Here is a 22,500-nt window from a genome sequence, read left to right on the forward strand (position 1 = left end):
TGAGTAAGAAAGTCAAGCCTACATTTTTGCATTATTTTGTGACAATTAAGCACAAATCGTCACTTCAGTCTGACCTGGACGTTAGTTTTATTATTGTAGTTTCATTTATTATTGTAGTTTTGCATTACAATAAAAAATAGCTTTTTATTAAATCAAAAAGGGCAGTACAACAAATACTACAATGATGTAGAAATACTTTACAATTTAAATAACTTCTCTTGACATTACAGATGAGAATTTAAAGTGGGATTTAAAGAGGTAATTCATCATGGAAATGATGTCACAAAGCAAAAGAAATTCATAATGGTCCTAAAATACAAAATAGAATCTCATTTCTCTTTTAATTCTGGAGCAAAAAATGAGCCGGGCTAAAGGCCACGAGCCCGTGACCCCACTGTCTGCGTCTGCGCTCGCCTGCGTCAACGTTCGTCTGCTTAACGCTCGCTCGTCTGTGTTAACGCTCATCTTCATCTGCGTTCGTCTGCGTCAACGTTTATCTGTGTCTGCGTTCGTCTGCGTCAACGTTCGTCTGCGTCAACGTTTATCTGTGTCTGCGTTCGTCTGCGTCAACGTTTATCTGTGTCTGCGTTCGTCTGCGTCAACGTTTATCTGTGTCTGCGTTCGTCTGCGTCAACGTTTATCTGTGTCTGCGTTCGTCTGCGTCAACGTTCGTCTGCTTAACGCTCGCTCGTCTGTGTTAACGCTCATCTTCATCTGCGTTCGTCTGCGTCAACGTTTATCTGTGTCTGCGTTCGTCTGCGTCAACGTTTATCTGTGTCTGCGTTCGTCTGCGTCAACGTTTATCTGTGTCTGCGTTCGTCTGCGTCAACGTTCGTCTGCTTAACGCTCGCTCGTCTGTGTTAACGCTCATCTTCATCTGCGTTCGTCTGCGTCAACGTTTATCTGTGTCTGCGTTCGTCTGCGTCAACGTTTATCTGTGTCTGCGTTCGTCTGCGTCAACGTTTATCTGTGTCTGCGTTCGTCTGCGTCAACGTTTATCTGTGTCTGCGTTCGTCTGCGTCAACGTTCGTCTGCGTCAACGTTTATCTGTGTCTGCGTTCGTCTGCGTCAACGTTTATCTGTGTCTGCGTTCGTCTGCGTCAACGTTTATCTGTGTCTGCGTTCGTCTGCGTCAACGTTTATCTGTGTCTGCGTTCGTCTGCGTCAACGTTTATCTGTGTCTGCGTTCGTCTGCGTCAACGTTTATCTGTGTCTGCGTTCGTCTGCGTCAACGTTTATCTGTGTCTGCGTTCGTCTGCGTCAACGTTCGTCTGCGTCAACGTTTATCTGTGTCTGCGTTCGTCTGCGTCAACGTTTATCTGTGTCTGCGTTCGTCTGCGTCAACGTTTATCTGTGTCTGCGTTCGTCTGCGTCAACGTTCGTCTGCTTAACGCTCGCTCGTCTGTGTTAACGCTCATCTTCATCTGCGTTCGTCTGCGTCAACGTTTATCTGTGTCTGCGTTCGTCTGCGTCAACGTTTATCTGTGTCTGCGTTCGTCTGCGTCAACGTTTATCTGTGTCTGCGTTCGTCTGCGTCAACGTTTATCTGTGTCTGCGTTCGTCTGCGTCAACGTTTATCTGTGTCTGCGTTCGTCTGCGTCAACGTTTATCTGTGTCTGCGTTCGTCTGCGTCAACGTTTATCTGTGTCTGCGTTCGTCTGCGTCAACGTTTATCTGTGTCTGCGTTCGTCTGCGTCAACGTTTATCTGTGTCTGCGTTCGTCTGCGTCAACGTTCGTCTGCGTCAACGTTTATCTGTGTCTGCGTTCGTCTGCGTCAACGTTTATCTGTGTCTGCGTTCGTCTGCGTCAACGTTCGTCTGTGTCTGCGTTCGTCTGCGTCAACGTTTATCTGTGTCTGCGTTCGTCTGCGTCAACGTTCGTCTGCGTCAACGTTTATCTGTGTCTGCGTTCGTCTGCGTCAACGTTCGTCTGCTTAACGCTCGCTCGTCTGTGTTAACGCTCATCTTCATCTGCGTTCGTCTGCGTCAACGTTCGTCTGTGTCTGCGTTCGTCTGCGTCAACGTTCGTCTGTGTCTGCGTTCGTCTGCGTCAACGTTTATCTGTGTCTGCGTTCGTCTGCGTCAACGTTCGTCTGCGTCAACGTTTATCTGTGTCTGCGTTCGTCTGCGTCAACGTTCGTCTGCTTAACGCTCGCTCGTCTGTGTTAACGCTCATCTTCATCTGCGTTCGTCTGCGTCAACGTTCGTCTGTGTCTGCGTTCGTCTGCGTCAACGTTCGTCTGCGTCAACGTTCGTCTGCGTCAACGTTCGTCTGCGTCAACGTTCGTCTGCGTCAACGTTTATCTGTGTCTGCGTTCGTCTGCGTCAACGTTTATCTGTGTCTGCGTTCGTCTGCGTCAACGTTCGTCTGCGTCAACGTTCGTCTGCGTCAACGTTCGTCTGCGTCAACGTTTATCTGTGTCTGCGTTCGTCTGCGTCAACGTTCGTCTGCTTAACGCTCGCTCGTCTGTGTTAACGCTCATCTTCATCTGCGTTCGTCTGCGTCAACGTTCGTCTGTGTCTGCGTTCGTCTGCGTCAACGTTCGTCTGCGTCAATGTTCGTCTGAGTCAGTGTTCGTCTGCGTCAACGTTCGTCTGAGTCAATGTTCGTCTGAGTCAACGTTCGTCTGAGTCAACGTTCGTCTGCGTCAACGTTTATCTGTCTGCGTTCGTCTGCGTCAACGTTTATCTGTGTCTGCGTTCGTCTGCGTCAACGTTCGTCTGCGTCAACGTTCGTCTGCGTCAACGTTCGTCTGCGTCAACGTTTATCTGTGTCTGCGTTCGTCTGCGTCAACGTTCGTCTGCTTAACGCTCGCTCGTCTGTGTTAACGCTCATCTTCATCTGCGTTCGTCTGCGTCAACGTTCGTCTGTGTCTGCGTTCGTCTGCGTCAACGTTCGTCTGCGTCAATGTTCGTCTGAGTCAGTGTTCGTCTGCGTCAACGTTCGTCTGAGTCAATGTTCGTCTGAGTCAACGTTCGTCTGAGTCAACGTTCGTCTGCGTCAACGTTTATCTGTCTGCGTTCGTCTGCGTCAACGTTTATCTGTGTCTGCGTTCGTCTGCGTCAACGTTTATCTGTGTCTGCGTTCGTCTGCGTCAACGTTTATCTGTGTCTGCGTTCGTCTGCGTCAACGTTTATCTGTGTCTGCGTTCGTCTGCGTCAACGTTTATCTGTGTCTGCGTTCGTCTGCGTCAACGTTTATCTGTGTCTGCGTTCGTCTGCGTTCGTCTGCGTCAACGTTTATCTGTGTCTGCGTTCGTCTGCGTCAACGTTCGTCTGCGTCAACGTTTATCTGTGTCTGCGTTCGTCTGCGTCAACGTTCGTCTGCGTCAACGTTTATCTGTGTCTGCGTTCGTCTGCGTCAACGTTCGTCTGCTTAACGCTCGTCTTCATCTGCGTTCGTCTGCGTCAATGTTCGTCTGCGCCAACGTTCGTCTGAGTCAGTGTTCGTCTGCGTCAACGTTTGTCTGAGTCAGTGTTCGTCTGCGTCAACGTTCGTCTGCGTCAACGTTCGTCTGAGTCAACGTTCGTCTGAGTCAGTGTTCGTCTGAGTCAGTGTTCGTCTGAGTCAACGTTCGTCTGCGTCAACGTTCGTCTGCGTCAACGTTCGTCTGAGTCAGTGTTCGTCTGAGTCAGTGTTCGTCTGAGTCAACGTTCGTCTGCGTCAACATTCGTCTGCGTCAACGTTTGTCTGAGTCAGTGTTCGTCTGCGTCAACGTTCGTCTGCGTCAACGTTCGTCTGAGTCAACGTTCGTCTGAGTCAGTGTTCGTCTGAGTCAGTGTTCGTCTGAGTCAACGTTCGTCTGCGTCAACGTTCGTCTGCGTCAACGTTCGTCTGCGTCAATGTTCGTCTGAGTCAATGTTCGTCTGAGTCAGTGTTCGTCTGAGTCAACGTTCGTCTGTGCCAACGTTCGTCTGTGTCAACGTTCGTCTGCGTCAATGTTCGTCTGCGTCAACGTTTGTCTACGTCAACGTTTATTTGTGTCTGCATTCGTCTGCGTCAACGTTCGTCTGCGTCGATGTTCGTCTGAGTCAATGTTCGTCTCAGTCAACGTTCGTCTGAGTCATTGTTCGTCTGTGTCTGCATTCGTCCGCGTCAACGTTCGTCTGCGTCAATGTTCGTCTTCGTCTGCGGAAGAGGATCTGGATTTGAGACGAAATGAAGCACAGGTTTCTCCGTGTCGAGTAAATCCCGTTCGTCTCTCTGGGAATGATCGAACCCTGATGGAAAGACGGAGGGAATCGCTGGGCGGGAAGAGAAGCGATTGTCTCTCACACCAGTCTGAGATGCTTTACATCCTTCCAGTGTAAAATTCATTATCTATAAAAATATTGAGATTTACTTCATATAACATGACTGTGTTAAAAACTGCAGATGTCCATCGCGGTCAGCACTGCGTATAAATATAGCGTATAAAATAAGGCAGCAGTCTCGTCAGTGGATCGACCTCGGAGGGAAACGCTGGAGAGTCTTCAGTAGAACAAACGCCTCAGTCGAGAACATCCTCAGTCCTGATCGCTTCGGCGTCTGGGTCGCTTCTCGTTGTCAGGGTGTTTATTAGCGAACATGATTCTCATCATTAGTTATTAATGATAAATGGGAGGAAAGCCACGAGCCGGAGGAAGCGCGTCTCGACCGATCCGTCACTCCGGCGGCCTCAGGCTCCGCAGCTTCTGCTCATCCAGACCCTTCCAGTACTTGAAGTTGTTGTCCAGATGCTGCATTAGATTGGGCAGATCGGCAAACGCTGGAAACAGAGAAACACACATCAGTTCACTTCATATCAACATTCACACACACTAATACATCAATCAATTATATATATATATATATATATTAGGGGTGTGCAAAGCAGCTGGTATTTGTATCTGTATTTGTATTTGTTGAGGGGGGAAAAGTATTTGTATTTGTATTCGAGTAAAATTCAAAATAGGTGTAAAAATCCTTTTTTTTGCGTTACACTTCTAATTTACGTTATAGTGTAAGTATTCTTTAATTATATCTATTATAATAATTATAGATATGCAATATGTAAATTATTTTTTTCAAAACTGCATTCATATTTAATTTTAAAAGGGCTTTTTAAACCTGCTAAGAGTTATCCAGCCAAGAATAAGCCTAGAACTGCTTTTCTGACGGACTGATATTAATGACATAATGACGGCTTTTTATTTCATTTCTCATCTCCATAAATATATCTAAAGCTAATGCAAGGGCTAGAAATCAATTAATTCTTTGCTGATACTTCCTCATCATCACGGAGAACGTTCGCACCGCTTTCTCCTTTCCACAAGCATTGCTCTCTCGTGGCGTCTGTCGTTGCTATGCAACCGTGAACATAGGCGCGCCTGGAAAAACGAGCGCTCTGCTCGCTTGCCTAAATTTGAAATCTGCACGCGCAAAAAACGCGCCATGTGAACGAAATATTTCCATATGTGGCTCTTTCCTCCTTTCTTATCAACAAGTGGATTAACAGCCACCACATCAGCAGCACCGCCGGTCGCCATGTCTCATGAGGAAACGCAGCTTTTTGATATAAAGTTTTTCTTGTTCCCGAATACAAATATTTTTAAAGTATTTGTTCGAAATAAGTGTTCGTAAAAAACACACTATTTGTGCCTTTCCGAATACCGTATTCGGGTTCGGCTCCACCCCTAATATATATATATATATATATATATATATATATATATATATATATATATATATATGTATGGAGGAAGTGGAGTAGTGGAGGAAGGGGAGTAGTGGAGTAGTGGAGGAAGTGGAGTAGTGGAGGAAGTGGAGTAGTGAAGTAGTGGAGGAAATGGAGTAGTGGAGGAAGTGGAGTAGTGGAGGAAGTTGAGAAGTGGAGGAAGTGGAGCAGTGGAGGAAGTTGAGAAGTGGAGGAAGTTGAGTAGTGGAGGAAGTGGAGTAGTGGAGGAAGTTGAGAAGTGGATGAAGTTGAGTAGTGGAGGAAGTGGAGTAGTGGAGGAAGTTGAGAAGTGGATGAAGTTGAGTAGTGGAGGAAGTTGAGAAGTGGAGGAAGTGGAGTAGTGGAGGAAGTTGAGAAGTGGATGAAGTTGAGTAGTGGAGGAAGTTGAGAAGTGGAGGAAGTGAAGTAGTGGAGGAAGTTGAGTAGTGGAGGAAGTGGAGTAGTGGAGGAAGTGGAGTAGTGGAGGAAGTTGAGAAGTGGATGAAGTTGAGTAGTGGAGGAAGTTGAGTAGTGGAGGAAGTGGAGTAGTGGAGGAAGTTGAGAAGTGGATGAAGTTGAGTAGTGGAGGAAGTTGAGAAGTGGAGGAAGTGAAGTAGTGGAGGAAGTTGAGTAGTGGAGGAAGTTGAGTAGTGGAGGAAGTTGAGTAGTGGAGGAAGTGGAGTAGTGGAGGAAGTTGAGAAGTGGAGGAAGTGGAGTAGTGGAGGAAGTTGAGAAGTGGAGGAAGTGGAGTAGTGGAGGAAGTTGAGAAGTGGAGGAAGTTGAGTAGTGGAGGAAGTGGAGTAGTGGAGGAAGTTGAGTAGTGGAGGAAGTGGAGTAGTGGAGGAAGTGATGTAGTGGAGGAAGTGGAGTAGTGGAGGAAGTGAAGTAGTGGAGGAAGTTAAATAGTGGAGTAGTGGAGTAGTGGAGGAAGTTGAGGAGTGGAGGAGTGGAGGAAGTGGAGTAGTGGAGGAAGTTGAGTAGTGGAGGAGTGGAGGAAGTGGAGTAGTGGAGGAGTGGAGGAAGTGGAGTAGTGGAGGAGTGGAGGAAGTGGAGTAGTGGAGGAAGTGGAGTAGTGGAGGAAGTGAAGTAGTGGAGTAGTGGAGGAAGTGGAGTAGTGGAGGAAGTGAAGTAGTGGAGGAAGCTGAGTAGTGGAGTAGTGGAGGAAGTTGAGAAGTGGAGGAAGTGGAGTAGTGGAGGAAGTGATGTAGTGGAGGAAGTGAAGTAGTGGAGGAAGTTGAATAGTGGAGTAGTGGAGGAAGTTGAGTAGTGGAGTAGTGGAGGAAGTTGAGAAGTGGAGTAGTGGAGGAAGTGGAGTAGTGGAGGAAGTTGAGTAGTGGAGGAGTGGAGGAAGTGGAGGAGTGGAGTAGTGGAGGAGTGGAGGAAGTGGAGTAGTGGAGGAGTGGAGGAAGTGGAGTAGTGGAGGAAGTTGAGTAGTGGAGTAGTGGAGGAAGTGGAGTAAAGGAGTAGTGGAGGAAGTGGAGTAGTGGAGGAGTGGAGGAAGTGGAGGAGTGGAGGAAGTTGAATAGTGGAGTAGTGGAGGAAGTTGAGTAGTGGAGTAGTGGAGGAAGTTGAGAAGTGGAGTAGTGGAGGAAGTTGAGAAGTGGAGTAGTGGAGGAAGTGGAGTGGAGGAAGTGGAGGAGTGGAGGAAGTGGAGTAGTGGAGGAGTGGAGGAAGTGGAGTAGTGGAGGAAGTTGAGTAGTGGAGTAGTGGAGGAAGTGGAGTAATGGAGTAGTGGAGGAAGTGGAGTAGTGGATGAAGTGGAGTATTGGAAGAAGTGGAGTAGTGTAGGAAGTTGAGTAGTGGAGGAAGTGGAGTAGTGGAGGAAGTGGAGTAGTGGAGGAAGTTGAGTAGTGTAGTGGAGGAAGTGGAGTAGTGGAGGAAGTGGAGTAGTGGAGGAAGTTGAGTAGTGTAGTGGAGGAAGTGGAGTAGTGGAGGAAGTGGAGTAGTGGAGGAGTGGAGGAAGTGGAGTAGTGGAGACAACTTTTATCCGGAGAAATTATGAACTAATGAAATATTAATAACTGATTATGTTGTAGTAAATGTTTTTTTTTTTTCTCTAAGCATTTTGTTTTTCTGTGCATTTCTTTGCTTGGTAAAATAGACCAATAATATATAAATATATAAATATATATACACACACACACACACACACACACACACACACACACGTATATATCGGCTGCTCTCTGCTGACTGCTCTCGGCTGAACAACTTTTAGCCTTAATAAGAATAAATTTATATTTAATTCAAACAGTGAAGACTATGCAATATTTAATTTTTACATTTTTACATGTACCTAAAAAACTTAACTCGTTGACTCATATTTTTATTGTATTTGTCCTATTGATTGTAATTTGCTTCTTTTTTCTTATTTTCAATAACAGAAATGAGATTAATAACTCTATCGTGATGTATATCGTTATCGTGAAACAAGAATCAACTGGACGGACTTCATTATAGCCAGTTTCATTCAAGATGATCAAGACAGTAACTCTAGTTCAAGGCTGTTTTTACAGTTTTCCACTAAATTATTCTTTATTTTGAAACATGACTGACAGAAATGGATGGTCTGATGAAGGCAGCAGGATTCACACACTCATCGTCTGACCGCTAGTTTAACGAGAGCAGCGCTCGATCTGTGTGTGTCTTTACCGTCCCAGGCGTCAAACATGTCCGTGATGAAGTAATCGATGAAGGAGATCTGGGATTTGGGAATGCTGCAGGTGTTGCGATCGAACACAGGCATCACCACCGGCAAACCCTGCTGCTTCTCCTCATCCGTCTGCAAACACACACACACACACACACACACACACACACACACACACACACTGAGTTTCTGCTGCTCACACACACACACACACACACACACACACACTCACTGAGCTTCTGCTGCTCACACACACACACACACTCTCACACACACACACACACTCACTGAGCTTCTGCTGCAAACACACACCGAGCTTCTGCTGCAAACACACACACACACACACTGAGTTTCTGCTGCTCACACACACACACACACACTGAGCTTCTGCTACTCACACACACACTCTCACACACACACACACACACACACACACACACACACACACACACACACACACACACACACACACACACTGAGCTTCTGCTGCTTCTCCTCATCCGTCTGCAAACACACACACACACACACACACACACTAAGCTTCTGCTGCTCACACACACACACACACACTAAGCTTCTGCTGCTCACACACACACACACACACTAAGCTTCTGCTGCTCACACACACACGCTCACACACACACACACACACACTGAGCTTCTGCTGCTCACACACACACACACACACTAAGCTTCTGCTGCTCACACACACACGCTCACACACACACACTGAGTTTCTGCTGCTCACACATACACACACACACACACACTCACTGAGCTTCTGCTGCTCACACACACACACACACACTGAGCTTCTGCTGCTTCTCCTCATCCGTCTGCAAACACACACACACACACACACACACACACACACAGAGTTTCTGCTGCTCACACACACACTCACACACACTGAGCTTCTGCTGCTCACACACACACACACACACACACACACACACACACTCACTGAGCTTCTGCTGCTCACACACACACACTGAGCTTCTGCTGCAAACACACACACACACACACACACACTGAGTTTCTGCTGCTTACACACACACACACACACACTCACTGAGCTTCTGCTGCTCACACACACACACACACACACTCACTGAGCTTCTGCTGCTTCTCCTCATTCGTCTGCAAACACACACACACACACACACACACACACACACACACTGAGCTTCTGCTGCTCACACACACACACACACACACTCACTGAGCTTCTGCTGCTTCTCCTCATCCGTCTGCAAACACACACACACACACACACACACACACATACACACACACACACTGAGCTTCTGCTGCTCACACACACACACACACACACACTCACTGAGCTTCTGCTGCTTCTCCTCATCCGTCTGCAAACACACACACACAGAGTTTCTGTTGCTCACACACACACACACACACACACACACACACATACACACATACACACATACACACACACACACTGAGCTTCTGCTGCTCACACACACACACACACACACACTCACTGAGCTTCTGCTGCTTCTCCTCATCCGTCTGCAAACACACACACACAGAGTTTCTGTTGCTCACACACACACACACACACACACACACTGAGCTTCTGCTGCTTCTCCTCATCCGTCTGCAAACACACACACACACACACACACATACACACACACACACTGAGCTTCTGCTGCTCACACACACACACACACACACTCACTGAGCTTCTGCTGCTCACACACACACACACACACACACACACACACATACACACACACACACACTGAGCTTCTGCTGCTCACACACACACACACACACACACACACACACACACACACACACACACTGAGCTTCTGCTGCTCACACACACACACACACACACTCACTGAGCTTCTGCTGCTCACACACACACACACACACACATACACACACACACACACACACACTGAGCTTCTGCTGCTCACACACACACACACACACACACACACACACACACACACACACACACTGAGCTTCTGCTGCTCACACACACACACACACACTGAGCTTCTGCTGCTCACACACACACACACACACACACACACACACACACTGAGCTTCTGCTGCTTCTCCTCATCCGTCTGCAAACACAACACACACACACACACACACACACACTGAGCTTCTGCTGCTCACACACACACACACACTCACACACACACACTGAGCTTCTGCTGCTTCTCCTCATCCGTCTGCAAACACAACACACACACACACACACACACACACACACACACACACACACACACACACACACACACACACACACACTGAGCTTCTGCTACTCACACACACACACACACACACACACCTGAGCGAAGTACTCCTCTGAGATGCGTCCGGCCCACTCCACACACAGCTCCAGTGGGCGGCACGGGTTCGAGATGTCGGCACACTTGATCAACATCCGCTTCACCAGCATCCGGTTCTCTGGAGCCGTGAGGATGTTCTTCACTGAGTCCTCGTCTCCGCTGCCCTACACACACACACACACACACACAGATACACACACACACACACACGTGTTGTATTGAAACACCAAGATTTAAAATGTGTACATATCTATACACATATAATTCTGGTATTCAACACTTGAGGTCAGCAATCGGACACTTGTTCAGAAACTCCCTCAACGATTCTCAGCTCTGGACTCACAGGAGCCGATTCATGTGTGTGAGTGAGAGTGAGTGTGTGTTTGTGTGTGTGTGAGTGAGAGTGTGTGTGTGAGTGTCTCTCTCACCTCGTTCTCCTCCAGTGCCGCCAGCGGTTTGTTGATACTGTTGACGAACTTGTTGACGTGTTCGAAGTGTTTGGTCATTTCCGTGGCGAGAACCATGTCGATGACGGCCTGCCGGAGCGTGCGGTACTCGTTCCTGTGAGAGAGAGAGAGTGTGTGTGTGTGTGTGTCACTAGTGTTCAACGCTAAAATACACTGTTTGAAGACTGTGCACTTCAGGGTTTGAAATGAACACCCGCATTTGTAAAAATCAAACAAATCTGCACAGATTCAGCCCAAATACTCATGATGATATATTAAATACAGCATTGCTCAGAATCTGCTCACTCGAACACACTCGTCACTACACAACACACAGCGGAGCGCTTGTTCATTTGCACTGAAGCAATAGCGCAGATTAAAAAGCATTTGGTGAACAGAAAACACATTATTACCAACATCCTACATGTTTCTGATGTTCTGTGTGCTGTGTTGATCTGTGCAGCTGAAACACAAGTGCGGTGAGGAAGAGGAAGAGGAAGAGGAAGAGGAAGAGCAGATGCTGGATGACAGGACTTTGTTTGAGTAACAAATGAATGTATGAAATCCAAATTTTATCCAAATATTGTATATATATAAGCTGTGATGTAGTTAATCTGGTTCATTTCTTTTCGTTTCTTTGGCCAGTAGAAGTTCTGAGTGGCCGGTAACTTAAAAATCTAGTGGCCAAATCGGCCGTTGAGTGGAAAGGTTCACTTCAAACCCTGTTGTACTTGACATCTTTGATGAGTTCATGAACTACTCATCCCATGAAGCATTGCAAATGATGCAATCGAATAACAACGACTGTACAAGTAAAGCCGAAGAGTCTAATCCTGTATCTGTCATCACCTCTCCATGTTCTTGAAGATGTTGCACTTGTCGTCTCGCGTGGTGATCTGGAACGCTAGCGCCGCGTGATGCGACTCTAGCACTGCGGTGTCGTTGTACAGGATGGCGAGATCACTTCCTGCGTTACACAGGAAGGAGTTTGTGCGGCCCGGATGGTCCACATCATGAACAGCAGCAGCGATCAGGGCCGCCACCTCGTCTATGGGGTCCAGACTTTGCTGAGAAACACACACACATGAAGCGTCATTAAGTGTGTGACTATGGCGTTATATGTGTGCCTCAATCCTGAGCGAGTAATTGTAAGTTTTGAGCACAGAGAACTATATTTTGCAAGCACATTACATTATATTTTGAACAGAAATTAACAAAATCGCAAAAAAAAAATTGTTTGAGCAAAGAAAAAACGATTCCGTGCTCAATAAATGTATTTGCTTGTTTGCTATTATCCATATTAACGTGCAATAATAACCCCTCTCACGCAGTTTACTCAGGTGCTCTCTCACAAACTTATTCTCTGCACTCCTGTCAAGTCCCTTTCTCTCTCTCTCTCAACCTCTCAATTCTCTTAATTCAACCTCTCTCAACTCTTGACACACACGCTCGCTCAACTTGCAACAGCGTTACGAGTGTGCCACAAAATCAACCAATCGGAAAACCAATTGTGATTGGCTGTTGGTCTCCAATCAAATCGCTAGTAGAACCAAAGCCCGTCTTGTAGAACTATCCATAGATATTCATATATATCCATATATAATCCTTTATTATATGATATCTATGGAATTATCTACAGCATCCCGGAAGCTGACTGAAAAAAAAAAAATTCGAAAAAAATAACTGACTACAGCGAGACTAATGGATTAAAGCACATTTTGGTAAGTTTTTTTTTTTTTTATTAACTTAAAAGTGCCTTGTTAGTTTTGTGTATTATAAATTATAATTATTATTGACAGCTATATGTGACAGAGGAATATTACGACACTCCTCCAGAGATTCAGCTTATAATTTATAATGCTGTTGTGTTGTTTAACTTACAATATTATATCTCCTATTATGACTAAAGTGGTGTGACATTAGGTGTTGCTGTTCTGATTGTCTGCGGCTGTGCTAGCGTTAGAATGCTTGAAAAGGATAAGTCAAACTAACTTTAGTCACAATAGGAGATATAATATTGTAAGTTAAAAAACACAACAGCATTATAATACACAAAACTAACAAGGCACTTTTAAGTTAATAATAAAAAAAAATACTTACCAAAATGTGTTTTAATCCATTAGTCTCGCTGTAATCAGTTATTTTTTTCGATTTTTTTGTCAGCTTCCGGGATGCTGTAGATAGTTCCATAGATATCATATAATAAAGGATTATATATGGATATATGGATATCTATGGATAGTTCTACAAGACGGGCTTTGGTTCTACTAGCGATTTGATTGGAGACCAACAGCCAATCACAACTGATCTTTAATTTTCCGATTGGTTGATTTTGTGGCACACTTGTAACGCTGTGATGTAATGTGCTTGCAAAATATAGTTCTCTGTGCTCAAAACTTACAAATACTCGCTCAGGATTGAGGCACACATATAACGCCATATGTGACAGAATCTCATTCCATAGTCAACAATACTAGCTAACTGTGGATCACATGACCTCAGATCCTGGATTGACTGCTAAGAGTATGTGTGTGTGTGTGTGTGTGTGTGTGTGTGTGTGTGAGTGAGTGTGTGTGTGTGTGTGTGTGAGTGTGAGTGTGTGTGTGTGTGTGTGTGTGTGTGTGTGTGTGAGAGAGAGAGAGAGAGAGAGAGAGAGTGTGAGAGAGAGAGAGAGTGTGTCAGTGAGTGAGTGAGTGAGTGAGTGAGAGAGAGAGTGAGTCAGTGAGTGAGTGAGTGAGTGAGTGAGTGAGAGAGTGTGTCAGTGAGTGAGTGAGTGAGTGAGAGAGAGAGTGTGTCAGTGAGTGAGTGAGTGAGTGAATGAGTCAGTGAGTGAGTGAATGAGTGAGTGTGAGTGAGTGAGTGAGTGAGTGAGTGAGTGAGAGAGAGAGTGTGTCAGTGAGTGAGTGAGTGAATGAGTGAGTGTGAGTGAGTGAGTGAGTGAGTGAGTGTGAGTGTGTGAGTGAGTGAGTGAGTGAGTGAGTGAGAGAGTGTGTCAGTGAGTGAGTGAGTGAGTGAGTGAGTGAGTGAGAGAGTGTGTCAGTGAGTGAGTGAATGAGTCAGTGAGTGAGTGAATGAGTGAGTGAGTGAGTGAGTGAGTGTGAGTGTGTGAGTGAGTGAGTGAGTGAGTGAGAGAGTGTGTCAGTGAGTGAGTGAATGAGTCAGTGAGTGAGTGAATGAGTGAGTGAGTGAGTGAGTGAGTGTGAGTGAGTGAGTGAGTGAGTGAGTGAGTGAGAGAGAGAGTGTGTCAGTGAGTGAGTGAGTGAGTGAGTGTGAGTGAGTGAGTGAGTGAGTGAGTGTGAGTGTGTGAGTGAGTGAGTGAGTGAGTGAGTGAGAGAGTGTGTCAGTGAGTGAGTGAGTGAGTGAGTGAGTGAGTGAGAGAGTGTGTCAGTGAGTGAGTGAATGAGTCAGTGAGTGAGTGAATGAGTGAGTGAGTGAGTGAGTGAGTGTGAGTGTGTGAGTGAGTGAGTGAGTGAGTGAGAGAGTGTGTCAGTGAGTGAGTGAGTGAGTGAGTGAGTGAGTGAGAGAGTGTGTCAGTGAGTGAGTGAGTGAGTGAGTGAGTGAGTGAGTGAATGAGTCAGTGAGTGAGTGAATGAGTGAGTGTGAGTGAGTGTGAGTGAGTGAGTGAGTGAGTGAGTGAGTGAGTGAGTGAGTGTGAGTGAGTGAGTGAGTGAGAGAGAGAGTGTGTGAGTGAGTGAGTGAGTGAGTGAGTGAGTGAGAGAGAGAGTGTGTCAGTGAGTGAGTGAGTGAGTGAGTGAGTGAGTGAGTGAGTGAGTGTGAGTGAGTGAGTGAGTGAGTGAGTGAGTGAGTGAGTGAGTGAGTGAGTGAGTGAGAGTGTGAGTGTGTGAGTGAGTGTGAGTGTGAGTGTGAGTGTGTGAGTGAGTGAGTGTGTGTGAGTGTGTGAATGAGTGAGTGAGTGAGTGAGTGTGTGAGTGAGTGTGTGAGAGCTCACCTTGACGCGCTCCTTGCACAGGAAGTAAGCTGTGGCGTGCAGCACATCAGCGGCGTGAGAGGAGTTGTGGTACGAGTTGCTGGAGTGATAATTGGCCTCGAGGATCTGAAGCCACGAGCGCAGCGTCGCCTCGGGACAGCTGAGGAACTCACACACACCGAACCGAGAGAAGATCTTCAACCCCAGGAACAACAGAGGCCTGGAGACACACACAGGGCAGCATGAGGACAGTCACATGACACACACACACACACACACACACACACACACAGACGGGCAGAGTCTCTAGCAAGAGTGTGTGTGTGTGTTTGTGTGTGTGTGTGTGTGTGTGTGTTTGATGGAAGCTTGATTCTGCCAAAGAGTAAAAAAAGTAAACAAATTAATTGTGACTGTTTTTCTCAAAATTCCAAGTTTACAATCTCATTATTCTGGAACTGATTATATATATAATCATGGAATTGTGAGTGTGTGTGTTTCTGTGTGTGTGTGTGTGTGTGTGTGTCATTTCAGTGTGCATGTGTTTGTACATGTGTGTGTGCAAGTGTGTTTTTGTGTGTTTGAGCACGTGTGAGTGTGTTTGTGCCTGTGTGTGTGTGTGTGTGTGTACGTGTCTTGTGTGTGTGCATGTGTGTTATTGTGTATTTGAGCACGTGTCCGTGAGTGTGTGTGTGTTTGTGCATGTGTGTGTGCGCACGTGTGTGTGTTGTATGTGTGTGTATGAGCTTCACCGCTTCATGGTGGCCGACTCCAGGCTGAAAATATCAAAGTCCCACGAGTCTTCGTTTTCCATCGTCTGAGCAATGCATGGTGGGATATCGTTGAGGGACAGTGGTGTGGTCAGGTGACTTGGGATGTGATGCAGCTCTGAAACACAGTGTGTGTGTGTGTGTGTGAGAGAACCATTACACAGGAACAGGGTCGAAGGTCAGAAGGCGGTGAACTCGGCTTACGTTTAGAGGCGAAGATGTACTCGTTCCCTGATAACCTGCGCAGTCCGTCCTGCAGGAGAGAGAGCAGAGTCAACATCTGACACACACACACACACACACACACACACACACAACACACCTGCGCCGACACACACACACCCTCACCTTACCACAACACACCTGCGCCGACACACACACACCCTCACCCTACCCACAACACACCTGCGCCGACACACACACACACCCACCCTCACCCTACCACAACACACCTGCGCCGACACACACACACACACCCTCACCCTACCCACAACACACCTGCGCCAACACACCCTCACCCTACCCACAACACACCTGCGCCAACACACCCTCACCCTACCCACAACACACCTGCGCCAACACACCCTCACCCTACCCACAACACACCTGCGCCAACACACCCTCACCCTACCCACAACACACCTGCGCCGACACACACACACCCACCCTCACCCTACCCACAACACACATGCGGTAGGAAATAGGTAGGAAATATACATAAATTGAATAAAGTTATCAAACACCTCTCAGTCTTCACTGTAATTTTCTCTGACTTTTTTCTTTTATATGATTTTTTTACATTAATGTATCACGGAACATCTATAAGAGATCTTTTATTCCCCATGCCATACAGAAACTTAATCTAAACTGAAATTGTTTTTAAAAATGTGGTTATTGTCGGTTGAAACCTACCTTAGTTTAATCGGTTGCGCTGCTTTCCATTTTCTGTTGTTGTATGTGGATGGTGGTAGTATTGTACTCTTAACTGTGTGTATTTTAATGTAAGTCTAAATGTGGTGTCACTGATGTATTTCTGTTCGGAGAAGTCAAAGACAAATTTCCACTAAGGTGGACAATAAAGTCTAATAATAATAATAATAATAATTAGGCTGCTGTCGCTTTAAGATCTGATGCATACAATGCGGATCTGGATCTGACAAGCATCCGATGTTGTCACAACTCTTTGCATTCATTTAACACTTTTTAACTAATTTAATACTGTGCTTACGAGGATACTCGACAAAGTGAACATTTTGGCATACTTTTGTGTTTTTGTCCATTCAAGCGTGAAAGAGAAGCGGCAGCGCGCCGCCAGTACAGATTTAAGTTCTTATTTTTGCGTTTTATCGCACATGAATTGTTTATTAGCGCTTGAATGAATGATAGTGTGATAAAATACTATAGGGCAGCCAATGGGTGAAAGAAAAAATCTGATGCTGCATTAATTGCGTTAAATATTTTTAACGCGTTTAACTGAAAAAATGAATCGCATGCGTTAACGTGTTCATTTTGAGAGCCCTAATTTTTGTATAATCAAACATAAACATAATATGTATTTGTTATATTCCTTTGCTTGGTTCCTCCCTGTCCGCACCTGTGCCCTCGTCATCAGTTGTGTCTGAGGCTGTATGCTGGCTCGCTGGCTTGTAATTCCTGAATTCCTAATTGCCTTTCACCATCAGTGTGTGCAATGCGCATGACGTGTACGTTCGTTAATAAATAAACTGCAAGTGTCTTGCGGAAGAACATTGTAGCCGGAGCTACTTCTCTCCGTTAATGTCTATGGCGAGTCACGCAGACACTGGGCAACTCCGCCGCCGAGCCGACCCCGGGATAAAATAGTCAGAATATAAACACTTATTATAGGCGTCCCGTAGTGATTCAGGATAAGTCAAAAACACGGTTTGGAAAATGGATTCATGATGTACTCGTTCATTTTGAACATAAGTTACGGACTGCAGCAGCTGCTGATACAACGGCGTTCTGTTGCGCATGCGTGAATTTAATTGCATAATGCAATAATTAAATGCATTTGCGACCATTTTGGTCGCAGTCTGGAACCCTGGTTTATTCTAAATGATCATCATTATTGTGTTAATAATGCTGAATCAGAATAAGTTCCTCTTGCATCATCTCTTCTCTTCTCTGATGACGAGGGCGGGGCAACCTGTCACTCACATGAGATCAGCCAATAGCAAACCACAGCCACACAACCATCCAATCAATTCCCCAGAAACACAATCGAGCCCCGCCCACATTTTGTTCTTGTTCCAGAATCGTTTCACTCGATATACGACACAATAGAGGAGAAACGACCAGTGCAACTTCCCTTCTGTTGGAGTTTAATAATCTGAATCCATGTAAAGCGGTGACGTTTATAGGCGATGAGACTCACGGTCATTAAACCGCCCACCAGGTCGTTAGTGTGCGGGTCTTCCTCGTTAGTGCCGAGCTGAGGAGAGTATAACTCTGTGGTCCTCAGGATCTCCAGCACTCGGTCCAGCGCTTCGGCCACCGGCATCGGACTGCTCTCCTGAGCCGCATTGATGATGTTTATCACCTGCACACACACACACACACAGCTGACTTAACACATGAGCCTACAGAACACACACGAGCCTACAGAACACACACTCTCACACACAGTACCTTAGTGATGGGAGCTTCAATAGTCATGGAGTGAATTCTGGCCATAGACGAGTGTCTCCTCTGGGAACTTCCTGCTAAATACAAGAAGATCTGAAAACACTGTATAATGCACTGACATGCGCAGGGGTCAGAGGTCAAGGGTTAGTCATGGTTCTCGTATTAACAGACACTTTTACGACTGTCGGTCTCTTATAAAACACTTGTTATAGCTGACCCTAAATAAGCTCAATCTAAAATCTGTGTCATGCAAACATGTTGAAGACGAGCGTCTGGTGTGACAAGCTGTTTCCACAGCTGAGCTCAATTCAGACTGAACAGTGAGGGAGGGGCTCTGAGTTAGGGGAGGGGCTCTGAGGGTCAGGGGTCAGCAGTGTGTCGTCTCACCATCACTTCCTCTAGATGTTGTCGAGCGAACGTCCAGCGATCCTTTCCTGCGGTCCTTGTGTTTGCTGAACTGCTGAATATCTGACACACAATGACAACAGCAACAAGACATCAGTAAATCTTAACACACACTCACACACACAAGAGAGTAAAGAGTGTAACGGGTGTAAAGAGTGTAAAGATTGTAACGAGTGTAAAGAGTGTAGAGTGTAAAGAGTGTAATGAGTGTAGAGTGTAAAGAGTGTAATGAGTGTGAAGAGTGTGAAGAGTGTAAAGAGTGTGAAGCGTGTAACTAGTGTAGAGTGTAACGAGTGTGTAACAAGTATAAAGAGCGTAACGAGTGTGAAGCGTGTAACGTGTGAAGAGTGTAACGAACGTAACAAGTGTAAAGAGTGTAACAAGTGTAAAGAGAGTAACGAGTGTAAAAAGTGTGAAGAGTGTAACGAACGTAACGAGTGTAAAGAGAGTAACGAGAGTAAGAGTGTAACGAATGTAAAGAGTGTAACAAGAGTAAAGAGCGTAACGAATGTGAAGCGTGTAACGAGTGTAGAGTGTAAAGAGTGTGTAACAAGTGTAAAGAGCGTAACAAGTGTAAAGAGCGTAACGAGTGTGAAGAGCGTAACGAGCGTGAAGAGCGTAACGAGCGTGAAGAGCGTAACGAGCGTGAAGAGTGTAACGAGCGTGAAGAGTGTAACGAGCGTGAAGAGTGTAACGAGCGTGAAGAGTGTAACGAGCGTGAAGAGTGTAACGAGTGTGAAGAGAGTGAAGAGTATAACGAACGTAACATGTGTAAAGAGAGTAACGAGAGTAAGAGTGTAACGAATGTAAAGAGTGTAAAGAGTGCAATGAGTGTGAAGCGTGTAACTAGTGTAGAGTGTAAAGAGAGTAACAAGTGTAAAGAGAGTAAGAGTGTAACAAATGTAAAGAGTGTAACAAGTGTAAAGAGTGTGTAACAAGTGTAAAGAGCGTAACGAGTGTGAAGCGTGTAACGAGTGTAGAGTGTAACAAGTGTAAAGAGCGTAACAAGTGTAAAGAGCGTAACGAGTGTGAAGAGCGTAACGAGCGTGAAGAGAGTGAAGAGTATAACGAACGTAACATGTGTAAAGAGAGTAACGAGAGTAAGAGTGTAACGAATGTAAAGAGTGTAAAGAGTGCAATGAGTGTGAAGCGTGTAACTAGTGTAGAGTGTAAAGAGAGTAACAAGTGTAAAGAGAGTAAGAGTGTAACAAATGTAAAGAGTGTAACAAGTGTAAAGAGTGTGTAACAAGTGTAAAGAGAGTAACAAGTGTAAAGAGAGTAAGAGTGTAACAAATGTAAAGAGTGTAACAAGTGTAAAGAGTGTGTAACAAGTGTAAAGAGCGTAACGAGTGTGAAGAGTGTAACAAGTGTAAAGAGCGTAATGAGTGTAAAGAGTGTGTAACAAGTGTAAAGAGCGTAACGAGTGTGAAACGTGTAAAGAGTGTAATGAACGTAACGAGTGTAAAGAGTGTAACAAGTGTAAAGAGTGTGTAACAAGTGTAAAGAGCATAACGAGTGTGAAACGTGTAAAGAGTGTAATGAATGTAACAAGTGTGAAGAGTGTAACGAATGTTAAGAGTTTAGCAGGAGTAAAGAGCATAACAAGTGTAACGAGAGTGTAACGAGGGTGCAACGAGTGTGAAGAGCGTAACGAGTGTGAAACGTGTAAAGGGTGTAATGAACGTAACGAGTGTGAAGAGCGTAACGAGTGTGAAACGTGTAAAGAGTGTAATGAACGTAACGAGTGTGAAGAGTGTAAAGAGTGTAACGAGTGTAAAGAGCGTAACGAGTGTGAAACGTGTAAAGAGTGTAATGAACGTAACGAGTGTGAAGAGTGTAAAGAGTGTAACGAGTGTAAAGAGCGTAACGAGTGTGAAACGTGTAAAGAGTGTAATGAATGTAACAAGTGTGAAGAGTGTAACGAATGTTAAGAGTTTAGCAGGAGTAAAGAGCATAACAAGTGTAACGAGAGTGTAACGAGGGTGCAACGAGTGTGAAGAGCGTAACGAGTGTGAAACGTGTAAAGAGTGTAATGAACGTAACGAGTGTGAAGAGCGTAACGAGTGTGAAACGTGTAAAGAGTGTAATGAACGTAACGAGTGTGAAACGTGTAAAGAGTGTAACGAGTGTAAAGAGCGTAACGAGTGTGAAACGTGTAAAGAGTGTAATGAACGTAACAAGTGTAATGAACGTAACGAGTGTGAAGAGCGTAACGAGTGTGAAACGTGTAAAGAGTGTAATGAACGTAACGAGTGTGAAACGTGTAAAGAGTGTAACGAGTGTAAAGAGCGTAACGAGTGTGAAACGTGTAAAGAGTGTAATGAACGTAACAAGTGTGAAGAGTGTAACGAATGTTAAGAGTTTAGCAGGAGTAAAGAGCATAACAAGTGTAACGAGAGTGTAACGAGTGTAACGAGGGTGTAACGAGTGTAACGAGTGTGTGTTGCTCTGGTACCTGTCTGTGATTCGGCCTGGACTCGCTCACAGGGCTTTTCTGTCTGGATCAGAACACACAGATCAGTCATTAACATCAGAAAGACACAAACACACCACAGTATCACTGACACACTGAACCGGTTCTTACCTTGTTATGGTCATTTAAAGGCCTGTTAACAGACACACAGTGCCTGACTTTACTACAGGAGAAACACACACACACACACACAGATTAACCAAGCGAACATGTGATCAAACAACAGTCCACATGACCCTCGGCCAACAGGAAGCATTTTTCACATTCTATTTTTGTTTTGAATTGAAGCTGAAATACGTCTTTTGATTTATAAATCATAGCAAAAAATCTGTTTGTACGAAAATTCAGTGATTTTTACTTCAGTAATAATTATTATTAATAATCATAAACACCATAACATGAATCCCTGTGCAGCTGTGACGGTCTGAGATACTGAATGATGAACAGGATTGATGAACATGCACAGGCCACTGCAGAAAACACTGGAAGTTCTTGCTCAACATTCAAAAGGCTCGTGTTTCAAACATTTTAGAAACGTTTTTCTTGGTTTTATGAACGTTAAGGGCACATTCCATTTCATCCTTCAGAAAACATTACAGGAATGTTTTAAAAGCTAGTTCGTTTAGAAGGGTTAGTTTTGAATGTTCTCTGAACGTTCTGAAACAAGTAGTAACATATAAAAACGTTCAATAAAAGATGTATAAACAATGTTTTTGTGCAAACATTATTAAAGAGCAGATAACTGAAGGAAGGTTCTATGAATGTTTCTGTAAGAACGTTGTGAGTGTTTCCTGTTGCTGGGTTTTATCTCAGTGCCACTGCAGACAGAGAGAGTGTTGTTGTCAGAATCTCTGTGGCTTCTGGGAAATATCATGACCGCTTCATGATCTTACCATGTAGAACAGAGTAAAACATCGAGAAACGCAGCTCACCCTCCCTGTCCAACGACAGGCGTCATCTTCACATTCTGTTGCACACTGTCTCCGTTCTTCTTTTTGGCATAATAAACCCCCTGCCACTCCTGAAACACACACACACACACACACACACACACCACAGAGAGTCAAAAGAGCATAAAGAATCAGGTCTCAGGTCTGATGGAGAATCAAAGTTCGACCCCAGTGTGATGAAAGTCCAGTGTCTGCGGCTTCAAACGCTGCTCCAGCTGTGT

At 45.2% G+C, this 22,500-nt stretch overlaps 1 protein-coding gene across 2 annotated transcripts in view; it reads right to left on the bottom strand.

The window, feature by feature from the left end:
- Nucleotides 1-3,518: 3,518 nt before the first annotated feature.
- The window catches only part of pde8a (phosphodiesterase 8A), a 71,914-nt gene continuing 52,932 nt past the window's right edge, over nucleotides 3,519-22,500 (bottom strand). Inside the window, exons 9-22 of one of the 2 annotated variants that reach the window (XM_079873821.1) lie at nucleotides 22,262-22,350; nucleotides 21,441-21,492; nucleotides 21,312-21,354; nucleotides 18,839-18,919; nucleotides 18,455-18,525; nucleotides 18,201-18,365; nucleotides 16,010-16,058; nucleotides 15,788-15,923; nucleotides 15,060-15,258; nucleotides 11,960-12,177; nucleotides 11,093-11,225; nucleotides 10,664-10,828; nucleotides 8,328-8,457; nucleotides 3,519-4,748 (exon numbers count right to left, since the gene is read on the bottom strand). In XM_079873821.1, coding sequence (XP_079729947.1) covers nucleotides 4,645-4,748; nucleotides 8,328-8,457; nucleotides 10,664-10,828; nucleotides 11,093-11,225; nucleotides 11,960-12,177; nucleotides 15,060-15,258; nucleotides 15,788-15,923; nucleotides 16,010-16,058; nucleotides 18,201-18,365; nucleotides 18,455-18,525; nucleotides 18,839-18,919; nucleotides 21,312-21,354; nucleotides 21,441-21,492; nucleotides 22,262-22,350 — 1,635 coding nt within the window. In that variant the 3' untranslated portion in view covers nucleotides 3,519-4,644. Of the gene's footprint in view, nucleotides 4,749-8,327; nucleotides 8,458-10,663; nucleotides 10,829-11,092; nucleotides 11,226-11,959; nucleotides 12,178-15,059; nucleotides 15,259-15,787; nucleotides 15,924-16,009; nucleotides 16,059-18,200; nucleotides 18,366-18,454; nucleotides 18,529-18,838; nucleotides 18,920-21,311; nucleotides 21,355-21,440; nucleotides 21,493-22,261; nucleotides 22,351-22,500 lie in introns of both variants that reach the window. The other variant, XM_079873820.1, reaches the window with a different exon arrangement.

Source organism: Squalius cephalus, assembly GCF_949319135.1.
Source record: "Squalius cephalus genome assembly, chromosome: 6".
In the NCBI taxonomy this organism is placed as follows: domain Eukaryota; kingdom Metazoa; phylum Chordata; class Actinopteri; order Cypriniformes; family Leuciscidae; genus Squalius; species Squalius cephalus.